The sequence below is a fragment of the Pimephales promelas genome, chromosome 23, assembly GCF_988280905.1.
Source record: "Pimephales promelas chromosome 23, fPimPro1.hap1.1, whole genome shotgun sequence".
NCBI lineage: Eukaryota > Metazoa > Chordata > Actinopteri > Cypriniformes > Leuciscidae > Pimephales > Pimephales promelas.
Window position 1 is genome coordinate 2,772,351 of NC_142791.1, and position 15,389 is coordinate 2,787,739.

The 15,389-nt window shown below is 36.0% G+C and overlaps 1 protein-coding gene across 1 annotated transcript in view; it reads right to left on the reverse strand.

Annotated features, from left to right (window-relative positions):
• Positions 1 to 14,475, reverse strand: part of stard13a (StAR related lipid transfer domain containing 13a) — a 61,727-nt gene extending 47,252 nt beyond the window's left edge. Inside the window, exons 1-2 of the mRNA XM_089126499.1 lie at positions 14,283 to 14,475; positions 11,888 to 11,918 (exon numbers count right to left, since the gene is read on the reverse strand). Of these exons, the coding sequence (XP_088982625.1) occupies positions 11,888 to 11,909 (22 nt within the window). The 5' untranslated portion in view covers positions 11,910 to 11,918; positions 14,283 to 14,475. The remainder of the gene's footprint in view (positions 1 to 11,887; positions 11,919 to 14,282) is intronic.
• Between the last annotated feature and the right edge of the window lie 914 nt (positions 14,476 to 15,389).

The following is a 15,389-nucleotide window of genomic DNA, read 5'->3' on the forward strand; positions in this document are numbered from 1 at the left end:
TGTTGCTCTGAAATCATTTCCGTCACCAGTTTTAAAATGAGAGACATCAAGATTAGGAAGAAGCTGTCTGCCAGATGGTGCTGTTTTCATTGACCTTATTTGTGGGTTTGTGGCTGTTTTTCCTCTGGGGAATGTTTTGGGTCCAGATTCTCAGAGGTGATGAAAATCATGAAAAGATTGTCAAAAAGAATCTGGTTTAAGGTAGAGATGTTTGCTCAAAATTGACATCCTAACATGATATTCTGATGCTTTAACAAGTTCAACATTTTGTTTGGCTTAGACTAATGTTAGTTAAAAGATTCGGATGAACAAGCCATATTTCTTTATTTATTTATGACACCTTTATACTGTACGGAAGCATATTGCATTCACTTGAGGAAACAAAATCTACTCTAAATTAACGAGTTAATTATCTCAGAATTACGAGAATTTTTCATGGAAAAAAGGTTTTGCTCTGTTTTCTGAATTAACGAGTTAATTATCTCAGAATTACGAGAATTTTTCATGGAAAAAGTTTTCGCTCTGTTTTTATGAATTAATGAGTTCATTTTCTCAGAATTACGAGATAATTTTCATGGGAAAAAAGTTTTCGCTCTGTTTTCTGAATTAACGAGTTAATTATCTCAGAATTACGAGAATTTTTCATGGAAAAAGTTTTCGCTCTGTTTTTATGAATTAATGAGTTAATTATCTCAGAATTACGAGATAATTTTTCATGGAAAAACGTTTTTGCTCTGTTTTTCTAAATTAACGAGTTAATTATCTCAGAACTACGAGATAATTTTTCATGGAAAAACGTTTTTGTTCTGTTTTTCTAAATTAACGAGTTAATTATCTCAGAACTACGAGATAATTTTTCATGGAAAAAGTTTTTGCTGTGTTTTTCTGAATTAACGAGTTAATTATCTCAGAATTACGAGATAATTTTTCATGGAAAAACGTTTTTGCTCTGTTTTTCTAAATAAACGAGTTAATTATCTCAGAATTACGAGATAATTTTTCATGGGAAAAAAGTTTTTGCTCTGTTTTTCTGAATTTCTGAGTTTTTGAGTTAATCAAGTCAATAATTCAGAAAAACAGAGCAAAAACTTTTTTTTCATGAAAAATTATCTCATAATTCTGAGATAATTAACTCATTAATTAACGCATGCTAAACCATTATTAATATAGAAACAAACCAAAAAATAAAATCTGTTATCCTATACCCAAATGAGGAAAGAATAGAAAAGACAGGTTATTTTAGGGTTATCTTATGAAGAATGTCTTCCAGACACATCAGCAATGAGTCACTGATGACATCAGTCTCATCAGCAGCATTGGTCACCTCAACTGAGAGCCAAAGTCTCTGTAAAATGGGTCAAAGGATGTCTGGAGCCTTGGTCAAATCCTGCCCTGCCTAGAGCGTCCCATCTTCAGATCTCTCTTCCACAACATAAACATGCCAGTGCATTGTTTTTATCCCTGGAGTTGTTTAAATTGATTCCTAAAGCACTTAATGGTGTGAGATTATTATCATAGAGGTAAGGATTACTGAGGCGGAGGGGCGAAACAATGACTAATGGACGCAGAGGAAATCTGTTTATGTGTATGTGAGAGTTTCTACTATCCTGCAGAACCCACTGTTTGTGTTGGCCACCCAGAGCAACTGCTTTCCCCTGAGGCCGAGTGGCACAAAATATCCTGCTGGATCACGACCGCCCCTCCTTCTCTAAATCAGCCCCCTCCAAAACTCTCATGGTGGATCTCACAGAGGCCAGAAGGCCCAGAGACTAGATGGTTCTCGTGTGATGGCCAGTTGAAATGAACAAAACAAAAAAAACTATTTCTTCAAGGGATAGTTCACTTTGAAATTAATTTTTGGTATGTTTTAGCTTACCTCAAGGGCATCCAAGATGAAGGTGTCTTTGTAGTTTCAATTTTGACATTTTTCGGTCAAACTGTTCTTGTCTGTCAGACATATAATGGAGGTCTATGGTCACCACCTTAAAGAGCATGCACAGAGAAGTCCAAATTAAACATGATTTAATGACTCGTAAATGTAAGTACACATTGATGGCCTAAGACACGAAACGAGCGGTTTGTGTGAGAAAACAAACAGTATTTATATTGCTTTAATCAGGATGTTTGTACTGTTTCCAATTAAATATCTAAACATTCTTAAAAAGTGATTAATATGCATTAAATTAATAGACATTTTCAGAGAATATATTTTGAATTCAGGATAAGTTTTTGCGCAAATCACTTTATAAAATATGTAGTAAATCTTGTTTTAAGGGTGTAACGACATTAAGATATTACCGGTTTTTGTCCTTTTCTTTTTTTTTCTTGTCTACAGTGATCATCTCATTCCCAGACCACAGCATCCTCTTACACAAATGAAGATAAATGTACACCGTGCATTACAAAGACCTCATTTAAATCCTGACACACACACACACACACAAATAGATAAATGTACACAGGCTCCATTAGAGAATATTACAGAGAGCCCATTTAAGCTTTTATTAGACTATGAGGTAAAGAGGATCTTTAAGCTAGAGTTGCATTTCTGAGGTGGATTTACTGATGTCTGAACTATAAATAGACAGACAGTCTAGCACAGACCACAACCACAAAAGCAGCAGCAACAACAAAACACTCAGCAAGGGGCCAAAAGGCAGAGAAAAGTGTGTGTGTAAACTTGTAGATTTCTGGCAAGAAATAAAATCAGTGCCTTTGCATGGACCATAACATAGGGCTTACACCATTACAGGCCACTTTACTATGATTAACCACAAAACTTAAAAGTCAAGTCCAGTCCAGCCTTTCCATTTGACAAAAAATATCATAATATACACACCGCATACATACACACACGGGCTGAGCAACGATTAATAGTGATTAATCGCATCCAAAATAAAAGTTTGTGTTTACATAATATATATATGTGTGTGTGCTGTGTAGAATTATTTTGTATATAAAAATTCACACACATGCATGTGTATATTTAAAAAAATGTGTTTTTAATATATAAAATATTAATATTATGTAGAAATTAGGGCTGTCAAATGATAAATCGCGATTAATCGCATCCAAAAAAAAAGTTAGTGTTTACATAATATATGTGGGTGCACTGTGTATAATTATTTTATACAAAGTATATATATAAATACACACACATGCTTGTATATATTTAAGAAATATTTTTATATATATATATACTGTATAAAGATTTATATATGATTTGTATTATATATAAATATCTATATTTTATATATAAATAATATTTTTTTCTTAAATATACATGCATGTCTGTGTATTTATATATATACAAAATAATTATACACAGTGCACCCACATATATTATGTAAACACTAACTTTTATTTTGGATGCGATTAATCGCGATTAAACGTTTGACAGCCCTATATACAGTAGGCCTATATATACATGCAACTACTTCTTAAATATATACATGCATGTGTGTGAATTTATATATACAAAATAATTATACACACTACACACACATATAATAAGTAAACACAAACTTTTATTTTTGATACGATTAATCGCGATTAATCGTTTGCCCAGCCCTAGAACAAATATATTAAATAATTAAAATGTATTAATTTTTATTTATATCAATTAATAGACTATTTAGCGTTGTTTTTATTTTAAATTAATAAATTAAATTGATATTATAAATTAAAAAGCATATTTAAGGCATGACATGGAAAAACAACAATAACAAAATAATAATCGAATTACTAACACATTAAACTAACACATCCAGAACAGATGCACAAAGAGTTCGAAACAACTCAGTCGGGGGCCGGGAATCTTATTGCCACCCAAGTGGGCAAGCGTGAGTGCCACAGTCGACTGGAAAACACGCCCCGATGCCAACACTTCCACGGGAGGGTTGATGGTTGTGTGTGCGGTTTGTTGTAGGAACGGAGTCGGCTGTCTGCCAAAGCTCAGAGTGCTGAATTAACACACTCAACACTTGCACAGCAGGCTAATTAAGCGACCTTCGTTTAGAAGCAAACTAAATTGACATCCTTCAGGAGTGGAATCTCTGAGACTCTCAAAGGTCTCTCCAGATATTACAAACATCCAACAGTTTTAGAGAATCTCGACAGTGCCTTGCTGTAATAACAACGTGCGGTTTTCAATGCGATGCGCTATTAACCGCTGAGCCAAGAGCTTTCCTTTTTACTGCCTGCAAAACATGCAATTCCACACAAATCTTTTTACTGAGCATTATTTTTTTTAATCAGATAAATACCACACAAGATGAGTCTAATTGGACTTACGCAAGCGTTTCCACACGCATGCAGACATGCACCTTTCTACACTTATATTTATACACAACATGCATGTCCCCTGCCTGTCCTCAGATTAGCCTCAGTGAGTATTCGCAGGAGAACGCATGCCTGAAGTGCCAGAGACTTTGGAAATATCACTCTGTGTTCTATCAGGTCCTGTCCTGTCAGGCTGTGTCTAATCAGAAGATGTCCATCCTCATGCGCGATACACATAATCCCTCCAGCTTGACACTAGCGAATGCGCGTCAATCTCTCTGTGAGTACATTCCTCATACACAATGAACGAATTGCTGTTTACACAGATGTATGTGTTTTATAAAGCACATACTCTATAAATATAGCTTTCACGTTGAATAGAGCAATCAAAGACACAATTCCTGATGAAATGTTTTGGATTCCACATATAATCTATGAATTTACTACAAAGATGGAGAGATTTGCATATAAGGAGGACAGTGACATATTGAGAATATGTCAAAGAGCATTAATTTATTATGATTGCAGATTATCTGAGGGAATCCAGTGAATGTAAAATCCATGCCAAAATGCTTTTAGCAATGCAATTAGGAACTTATCTTTATAAAGAAATGCTCTTTGATGTCTATGGAAAAGTTTTTTCAAATGATATAGCAACTGGTCTGTCATTCACTGTAAAAATGAATATGCTTTATGCTTTTGTGGCAACAGATTACAAGCAATATAATTAATTCAATTTAATAAATTACAATTGAGTAATAATTAATCAAATTATTCCTTAAAAGTTAACCATTTAAAATGAGCAAAACTTACACCAAAAAAATGTAACAAAAATATCTCACTAACAGACAGACGTCAAAGATTAATTGAGAACTCTTTATTTTATATTGGCAACATTGAAGACACCTGATGTTAACAAGCAGAATCCTTTTAAAACAAACACTGATCACCATAATGGTGACTTCAATTTATGTTTTTTTGGTTGTTGTAAGTTTGACTCATTTTAAATGGTTAACTTTTAAAGGAATTAATTTGATTAATTATTACTCAATTCTAACTTGTTAAATTTAATTAATAATATTGCTTGTAATCTGTTGGCACATTTTTTTTTTTTTTTTTTTTTTTGATTAGATAAAGCATATTCATTTTTACAGTGTTTCTGAACAATCTGCAGTATGGTTGAAACTTGGATGTCAAATATTAATGTGAGATTGGAAATTCAGTGAATTATATACATTAAAAAATGCAAACGGGGCATCACAGTAGCCATTTGAGTAAAAACAAAAGGAGTAGCTTCAAAAACTATGAAAAACAGCATAAAAGAATCAGTCAAGTTTCCCATATGTGATAGTCTGGGCCGGGGGATACAGATATATTATCAATTATCAAATATAAGTGTAAAACTAGAAACATCTTCTTAATGCAAAATATAAATATTAGTTTTTCAATATATTTAAATAAATCTAATTTAATACAGGGTTTTAAAAAAATTCTTGGCTTTGTGCAAGGTGACAGGTTCATGTAGGTCTTGTTGAGTTTCACCGGTGTCAAAATGTTGTTTGGTTTTTTTTTTTTATGTGCTGGATTTGTATTTCTACTGTAGCTGCTGTATGCTGACATTATAAGGGCAAACCAGGAAACATTATAAAATAATAAAATAACCCCATGTCAGGAGACCTTTAAGAAACCAGCCTAACCGTATTGAACTATAAAATGCCATTAGAGATTTTATTGATTGGATTCTAATAAAATACATAATTGACAAAGAGGCTGAATGCAATTACCGGTAATATGAATGTGCAAGCACCCACAGACACAGATGCACGCCACCAAACACCCACAAACCAAAAAGCATGCAGTCACACACACACACACACACATGCTTGGTAAAACATTATACCCCAAGGGAATGGAAAACAAGCTAGTAGACACTTGTAACAAACATTTTCCCTATCCTGTGAGGTGTGAGATGAGAAAGGATTGACAAATGAGTCAATGTGCACTACTACATACACAAGGGACACAATATGAGGGTGTGTTTTTGTAGGTCACAGGGACATCACAGTGAGTGGATTAGATCAGTCCAGATGAAATTGAAATTTTGAGATCAATGTGGTCTGTAAGCGCTTAAGCATCTCTAAAGATAATACAACATTACAGAATATTAATTCTCTGGTTGAGATGTGATGGAGGTTAAATCGTAGAGCTGGCTTTGAATGCAGAATAAGATAAAGGTAAACCCGAGGGCAGGAAGTATAGGAAACTCTGCATGACACAGGGGTCATTCACACAGAACGTGTTTCCATTCCACTCTGCTACTTTTCCATTGTTTTTCAATGTAATTATGCACTAGACGGACGTGTTTAGCCGTTGTGCTCACATACGTCTTTTGCAGCATCTTGTGCATGACGTGGCTTTCCAGAACAATTAGTTAAAGTCTCCATATAGACAATAATTTAATCCCTTAAAACTAATTTTTGATCAAAAAAATGATATATTTAACCGTTTTTGTTTTTTTCCCCTGTAATTTAATCCCTTAAAACTAATTTTTGATCAAATAAATGATATATTTAATCGTTTTTGTTTTTTTTTTCCTGTGAAATGTATTATTAATACCTTAAAATAGATTGAAAGTAACTCTACGCAAATTAGAACATCATACTTCAGTAAAGAAAGGCATATTCATCATAACATCGTACTACATATCACATAATTCACCAGATGTATTGATTAAAGTCAAAGAACCCGATTTTTCATATCAATAGAAAAGTATACAGGAATAACCTGGATTATCTTGAGACATCCCTGCTGAAGTTGACGTGATTGTTTACAAGGTAGTTTGTGACGTAAGAAAAAGGCAATTTCAAACCATGTCTTTTTTCACTGCAGTTTTATGAAGAAAATACTACTGTTGACTGTTCAATTTTCACTTGGCTTGTCTTAAAGCATATCAAAAACACCACATAGACGTATAAACAACATTAAAAACTTGATTTTCACCACAGGAGGTCTTTCAAAAATATTTGAACGAGAATATCACTGAAAATTGAATGTAGCAATTTTGACAATGTAATGTGATTAATTTAAAATGAACGGTAAGAATACAGAAAATTATTGTTTAAATTAATTGTTAACAATTACTTTATTGACTTTGCATTTTACAGGCCCAAATGAGGTATTAAGATAAGTTATCAAACATTTTAGCCACCTGTCCCAACACATCTCCATTCCATCTTAGTGCAGGATAAATCGTAATCGTGTTTTATACCAACGTTGGAAATAAAATCTGTGACAGAAGAAAACATCAACATCTGTTTTGGTCTCATGAAAGAGTGGGGGTAGCGAGCGAGCGACAGTGGTTGCACTGACTATAGATAATCCCGCCTCATGTCCAGGAACTGCCATTTATAAACATTAGACTTAAAATTGTACCATATTAATCCAACTACTCACAGCATCTACTGTCAGAAATGGCAAATGCATCCCATCTGAACAGAAGCGGAGGAGAGGGTATGTCAGTAGAAGATATTTTTGCAAACAGCTTCTGTTTTACAAAATGAACGAGGCATTTAAAGGAGTAGTTCACTTTAAAAAAAACTTTTGCTGATAATTTACTCACCCCCATGTCATCCAAGATGTCCATGTCATTCTTTCTTCAGTCGAAAAGAAATTATGAATGAATGAACAAAATGAACAAATCTTTTTCCGAGTCAATTTGTTCATTTCGTTCGTTGAATGAACCAAAAGACACGAAAAAAGATTTTCGATTTTGATGAACGAGTTCGAACAGGAGAGTCACGAACGCGCATCACGGAACAGAGCAAGGCGACCATTTGAGCTTATAAAACTTAAACTTTGTTATTTATTTATTAAATGAGCGATCATTTCGCTTGATAAGACCTTTATTTTTCGTCTGGAATCGTTTAAAGCCCTTTGAACAGTTTGCAGTTTGTACTGAAAGTGTCTTTTGGATTAAGTCCATTACATGGAGAAAAATCATTCTCATCAAAAACCTTAATTTCTTTTCGACTGAAGAAAGAAAGACGTGGACATCTTGGATGACATGGGGGTGAGTAAATTATCAGCAAAAGTTTTTTTTAAAGTTGGTGTCTGAGTATTTCACAATCTGCTCAGTTACTGGGATTTTCACGCACAACCATTTCTAGGGTTTACAAAGAATGGTGTAAAAAGGGAAAAACATCCAGTATGCAGCAGTCCTGTGGGCGAAAATGCCTTGTTGATGCTCGAGGTCAGAGGAGAACGGGCCGACTGATTCAAGCTGATAGAAGAGCAACTTTGACTGAAATAACCACTCGTTACAACCGAGGTATGCAGCAAAGCATTTGTGAAGAAGACACAACACACACAACCTTGAGGCGGATGGGCTACAACAGCAGAAGACCCCACCGGGTACCACTCATCTCCACTACAAATAGGAAAAAGAGGCGACAATTTACAAGAGCTCACCAAAATTGGACAGTTGAAGACTGGAAAAATGTCGCCTGGTCTGATGAGTCTCGAGACATTCAGATGGTAGAGTCAGAATTTGGCGTAAACAGAATGAGAACATGGATCCATCATGCCTTGTTACCACTGTGCAGGTGGTGGTGTAATTCAGTAATGCTTTATTAATCCCCAAGGGGAAATTCTTTAAACTTTGAAAATCTTTAAAAATACATATTTTTAATAATTTAATAACGCTGTTAAATGTAATCTCAAAACGGATATCCATTCATTATAAAGTACACGCTGTGATGCCTAAATTCACTTAATCGCTTAATCTATTTGAAAGTGTATAATACAGTTCTTTCAAATGTTTTTTTCAATAACATTTTCCAAAAAATCTTAACGACCCAAACCTTTTGAATGGTTGTGGTTATCTTTTTTCAGGGATCTGCAAAGTTTAATTGCAGTGCTTCCTTGTATCAAGGCTACGGTATGCTAGCAGCATATGATAATTCTGCTGAATACAGTTCATAACGGCCGTCAGTAGTGTGCCTATGAAACTGTATGTAGGCAGAAAAAGCTGGAGAAAAGCTAGTATGTTTCTGTGTTTGGCACAAACAGTAGCTTATCAGCTGTCAAAGTTAAGAGTAAGAGTGTTAGCTAAAACATCATCCATCACACAACAAACATAAACAAATCAATGATGAGAGCTAGAGATATACACATTCCTATCAGATTCCTACAAACAAACACACACAATCTAGCCGCTTACCCCAACAAGCAATATCCGTTATTTCACCATCTAGGTTAAGAGCCGATATAGTCCAGCTATGAGTAACCCACTCCTATAGCCAAAATAACCTTGAATTTGGTTGCATGTTGTTTTTGCCTAAATAACTTGCTATGATATTCCATCATGTAAATTACAAGGTGTTTGGTTTTATTTTAACATGTTATCTAATTGATGACTACTATCCTTGGGCTATGGTTAGACGTCTATTAAATTTTCACTGACAGCCAAAATGTTGCCTTGTTTTCACTTTTCACCTAGACGTCAGGGCTGTGTTTGGACTATTTGACTTTTAAACGCAAAATTGCTTGCTGGGTACTGACGGTCAAATATATAAAGCAACGGGGCATTCGACACACTCTCCAAACACACGCAGTGCTCGTCGCCAGTGAGGTTATGCGAGAGGCCATTTCAAGGCCTAGAGTGGCATGACCTTTGACCTCAAGGGGCCCTCCAGGGGCCCATTACACACATCCACACACTTCCCCAAGGCTGCTCAATAACAGTAACGTGACGTGACTCCTGATAAAGGTCCAGTTTCACTGGGAGTCCAAGGTAAACCTGAGTCCTTTATAAACACACTTGAAGCTGGTCCGACACTTACTCACTCGAGCCTGACGCCTGACACTGTCAATCACGACAGTTTCAAATCCTCATGCAAAGATCGTCTCTGTATAATATAATAGACAAAAACATTGGCAATTGGCTTGACAATCATTTTGCTGACACGGAAACATTTTCTAATGTTACATGTCTCTACGTACTGTAGTTATCAAACCACCTTACAAATAATCTGTGACAAAGCCTCAAATATTTAAAATAAAAACACAGAGATCCATTTAAAAACATCATGAACTATCATTTCCTTCTCCAGACTTTCTAGCTCACGTTTCCAGACGTCACAGAAGCTTGAAACAAAAACTATTTCACAACTACATCACAAAACCTTCTGCAACCACAAACTCATGGAAATTAGACTTAATTAGAGAGATAGAGCCAAGGAGAAACAGCCATCGAAAACATGTCTCTCATTTCTGCTCATTATCATCTGTTCATTTAAGGCCTTTCTGTGTGGTTTCTGTGGTGTGGTTGATTCTTTTGTAAAAGTGATTTTTTTTATACCAGTGTGTGTGGCATAAAGTGAAAACAGCCTGTCATTATTTTTGGAAAGCTAAGCTTTGACATACTGGAAAGACCTGAGAAGTCATTCCCAGAAATCCTATTTTACTGTCATGGATTGAAATAGATGCCTGTGAAGAGACATTCCATGACTGCTAAGTGTGTGGGAATGAAAATAGTATATTAAAAATTGTTAATAAACAGGAATGTCAATAGGACTGGAATCGGGAACAGAAATTGGAATGGATAAAAAAAAAGCTCTAGTGGAAACAGGAAAGGAAACAAGAACAGGAATTAAAACAGAAACAAGCGGAAGGGGAAAGAGGAATGGAAATGGAAATAGGAGCAGAAACAATTAAAAGAATTGGAAGAGAAATAAACAAAAAACAAAACTTAAAGGAGAACTCCAGCGCAAAATGAATCTTTGGTTTAATAACACATTGGTCCCCAGTCGACCGTTCTCTGAGACTTGTTTTCATGATAATCGATTGTAAAGAGTTTTATCTCTAAAAACTGTTTAGCCTATAACGCTAGTATATGGGGGCATATAATAAGTAGAAAGAAATCGCTAGTTTATACCACTAACAAGGCTCAAAATAGCCCCACACTAACACAGTAACATAATTAGGGTCCATAAAATGAAGCATTGAGAACTTTGTAAGAGTACAGACCGTTTAATAAGAAGATATTTTATAAAGACAGTCCACTTTGTGTATACAGACAGGAGCCATTTTGGAAAACAGTCTCGACAAGTCGAACCACGAACACAGTTCAGTTCAGCTCACTTGGCACGTTGTTCGTGGTTCGACTTGTCGAGACTGTTTTCCAAAGATGGCTAAGTCTATCTACCGTGTTAGTGTGGGGCTATTTTGAGCCTTGTTAGTGGTATAAACTAGCGATCTCTTTTTACTTATTATATGCCCCCATATATTAGCGTTATATGCTAAACCGTTTTTAGAGATAAAACTCTTTACATTCGGTTATCATGAAAACAAGTCTCAGAGAACTGTCGACTAGGTACCAATGTGTTATTAGACCAAAGGTTCATTTTGCGCCGGAGTTCTCCTTTAATAGAAACAGAATGAGAATGGGGGGAAAACACAATTGGGAATGTATCTAGAATCAGAAGAGTCTATGAAACTGAAGCAGGAACATTCAAAAGGAAAGGGAAGTAGAATCTAAAGACACCTGGAATCTGTATAAGAATTACAATATGGCATCGGTATATAATAGGAGTAAAGGTGTGCCTACCTGGTGAGTTTGAATTCATCATCACCCTGTCCTAGGGGAAAAAAAACAAAACAAAATGCTAATTACTGACGATATGCGGAAAGTGACCACAGATAAACTTCAACTTTGACATTTGACCTCCAGAGGTTAACTGAAAACATGAATGCAGCAACAATAACAGCTTAAAAAGTACCATCAAAGTTCAAAAGGCCATCAGTAATGCATTCAATTTCAGACAGATGGCAATAAATTGCCTCTTTCTTGCGTGAGAAACGCTTCTTGAAACTCATGAGCATCATCAACTAACATCACCACTGGCTTTACAGTCTATAAAAGAGAACATGTCTTTAGAAGAAGCAGAAAACACTCTAAACTGGATGTGTGAGCCTCTACAATCCACATCTATCCAGTTGATTTGAGTTGAGTTTTTTTTACAGTGATGGTTTAGGAGGAATACTTGTCCTGATGAGGTTGTTTCAATTCGGACTGCTGATCTCATGCTTTCTTATTGATTGAAGGCTCCATTTACACAAGAGAGCCAGTCGACAGAGATCCTACTCAGCAATCAATGGTATAGCTCTATTTTAGTCTTTGATTTCAGAGCTACAGTATGTCTGTACAAAGTGAATAGAGCGGCTAACCTCAGTCCAGCAAGCGAGAAAGGGTCTTGAAAGTATAAATATACCAAGATACCACATAAACCCAATTCAGTATGAGCATAATATACTAACATCAAAGTAATTAGATACATTATTCCGAAATATTTTTCGTCACGCAGTAAAAAATAAAATAAAATCCCATCATATTTAACAGGCTCCCATTCTTTCTTTAATCAAGGGTTTAACCTCTAGCTCTAAAAATATTGACACTTTTAGGGAAGCGGGCGTTTACTTTTGGGATTGTTTCTGACCCTCATTCTTAGCTAGTCTCAGGGGTGTCTATGAACTGATCTAGTTGGGAGAGAATGAAGGCCACTCGACTAGCTAAAGGAATAATAGTTTTCTGATACGACCTACATATCAGGCTTGCATGTGATATTCTAAAAAAAGAAAGGACCCAGAGGAAATGCTGGCCCTCGATGTCTGACCAAGAATAACTTCAACAATACATGAAAGTGTTAGTTGAGAGAGACTGTACATGTTCTTTTCAAAGGAATGGGGGAAAGATTGTATTTTTCTAGATCCATTCCCTCACAAACCAATCAAGACCAAACTGAAAAGAGGAGAAGAATCACAGTCCTCTGACACCAAAGGCAGAAGTTATTTCTTCCATGCACCTTTAATAAATGCTGGGTTGTTTTAACCCAAATTTGGGTCAAATATGGACAAACCCAGCCTTTGAGTTCAATTTTTAAATAACATTTTTAACCACACGTTTGGGTTTGTCCATATTTGACCCAAAATTGGATTAAACCAACCCAGCATTTTTTACCCTGCGTCCCAATACTACGCCCTAAAAGTATGTCCTCTTTTTGTGAAGAAAAAATACATACTTTTGAGTGTGTAGCAAAAGAGTAGGCAAGCTTTGGTACTATCACGTCATCTTTAACGGACATCTGTCACGTACTACAATTTGGGACGTACTAATTATATTTTCGAGTACTATTTAGGACGGATAATATGCGAATTGGGACGCAGCTTTAGAGTGTGTATACCATCTTTAGACCCTAAACACAAGTATGTGATGCATTCTCACTACTGTTCTGACCCAAGGTATGCTATAGAGAGGATAATAGCATAAACTGGTTTTAACAGATATAACAGAAAATAATCTGTACTCATTTTTTTTTTTTTAAACTTTGGCCACGTTTAGCATGAGAGTCCCACTCTTTAACAGTGTAAGAATGCATGAAATAGCATTAGCATTAGCTATTTACCCTTTAAACTATTGACATGCATGACTTCCTTTCATCTGCAGAACATAAAGAAAGATATTTTGAAGAACGTTTTTATCCATATATTAAAAGTCAATGGGGTCCAAAACAACATTGGACTAAGTCAATCGTGTGGTGGGTCCCAATGAATTTTACTCCATGGACAATAAAAAAACACTGAGACATTCAGAATAAAAATAAATAAAATAAACATATTTTGTGTTCCACAGAAGAAAAAAAGTCATACAGGTTAAACCAATTTTCATTTTTGGGTGAACCATCACTTAAGTATGTTCAACTTGACCACACGCTTACATTGACTATTGTGTGTGTTCTTATAGGCATTTCTTTGGCCTAAGAAAGTTACATCCCAGAAAAAGGGAACTAAGGACAGAGCCCCACATCAAAAGCATGGTTAATTCACAGGTTTGTCTGTAACAAAATTATCTAATTTACCGTTTACATAACCCAGAAGGAACAATGTCTTGAAGCGCACCGTGACCTGGGCTATTTTCTTGACCCAGGGGTTGGGTGAGGACAGACCTGTTATCCGTTTGGCCTGCAGATGGCTGTGCAAGGCTGGCCCGTTTGGCCCTCCACGGCTCGCTCACCGCTCAGAGACACATTTGGACAGCTGCATTTTATCAGCGGTAGCCGAGGAAAAATAAACTCGGTCGAAGAAACCTGGAATGATCCCACGACCTTATACTCCAACATGCATTAAACAAAACAAAATGATACGAAGACACACAAAGACAAACATATGTTGCAACACTCACTTTCAGATGTTAAGTACACAAACAACACAGTCAAGTGCTTGTTTTAAATCATGGAGGTTTACTGTAACATCTCAATTTGCTCTCTATTTAATCGGATTGAATAAATATGTAACTGAGATTACAAATAAAACATCTGACTAGATTTCAAGAGCATAATGTCTCACGGTTTTGTTTGCTGTTGAGAGTGATGATAAGAGTGAGTGGTATTAAGGGAAAGTGGGGCCGTTTTTGTGACCTCTGCCCGACTCAAAATTGAGTTCCAGGCAATGGATGTCCCCCGCTGCAGATTTACCGCTAGCCCGAATTTCACACACCACCCCTCACAGAGCCTGGTAACAACAAATATTTCTCGAATGGCTCTGTAGATGAGGCATGCATGGGTTTGGTTTCACCATTTGTAACCCTAATCCTTTGTGTACAGAGTTATTTCTATCTTCATTTGCAAGGTCAAATAATAACCCCCTTTAAGAAAATAAAACTGTTTTTTACACTCTCTTACTGACTATTCAATCTGACAAGATAAAGAGATCAATAAAATGGAGGTAGAACGAGGTTGTGAGGTAGAGCAGATGGGGATGTTTTAATAGATCGTGATGGAGGACAATTGTTTTCTGGAATGCACTTAATCCGCCCTTAATCCCCAGATGTGTTTGACAACATCGACATCACACAATCTCAACATCTGAATCCTCATCGGAGACCTGAATCCACCTGATTCTGAGGCCCGTCCATGAAGCAAGGAAATGAAATAAGAGAAATAAACGTAATCAGAATTAGCACGGTCACCTTATTTCCCTCCTGTGAGCCCTCACTCCAGACAGGAGACTACTGGTCCGACTCAACCCGGGACTGGAGTCACAAGGTTAAGATA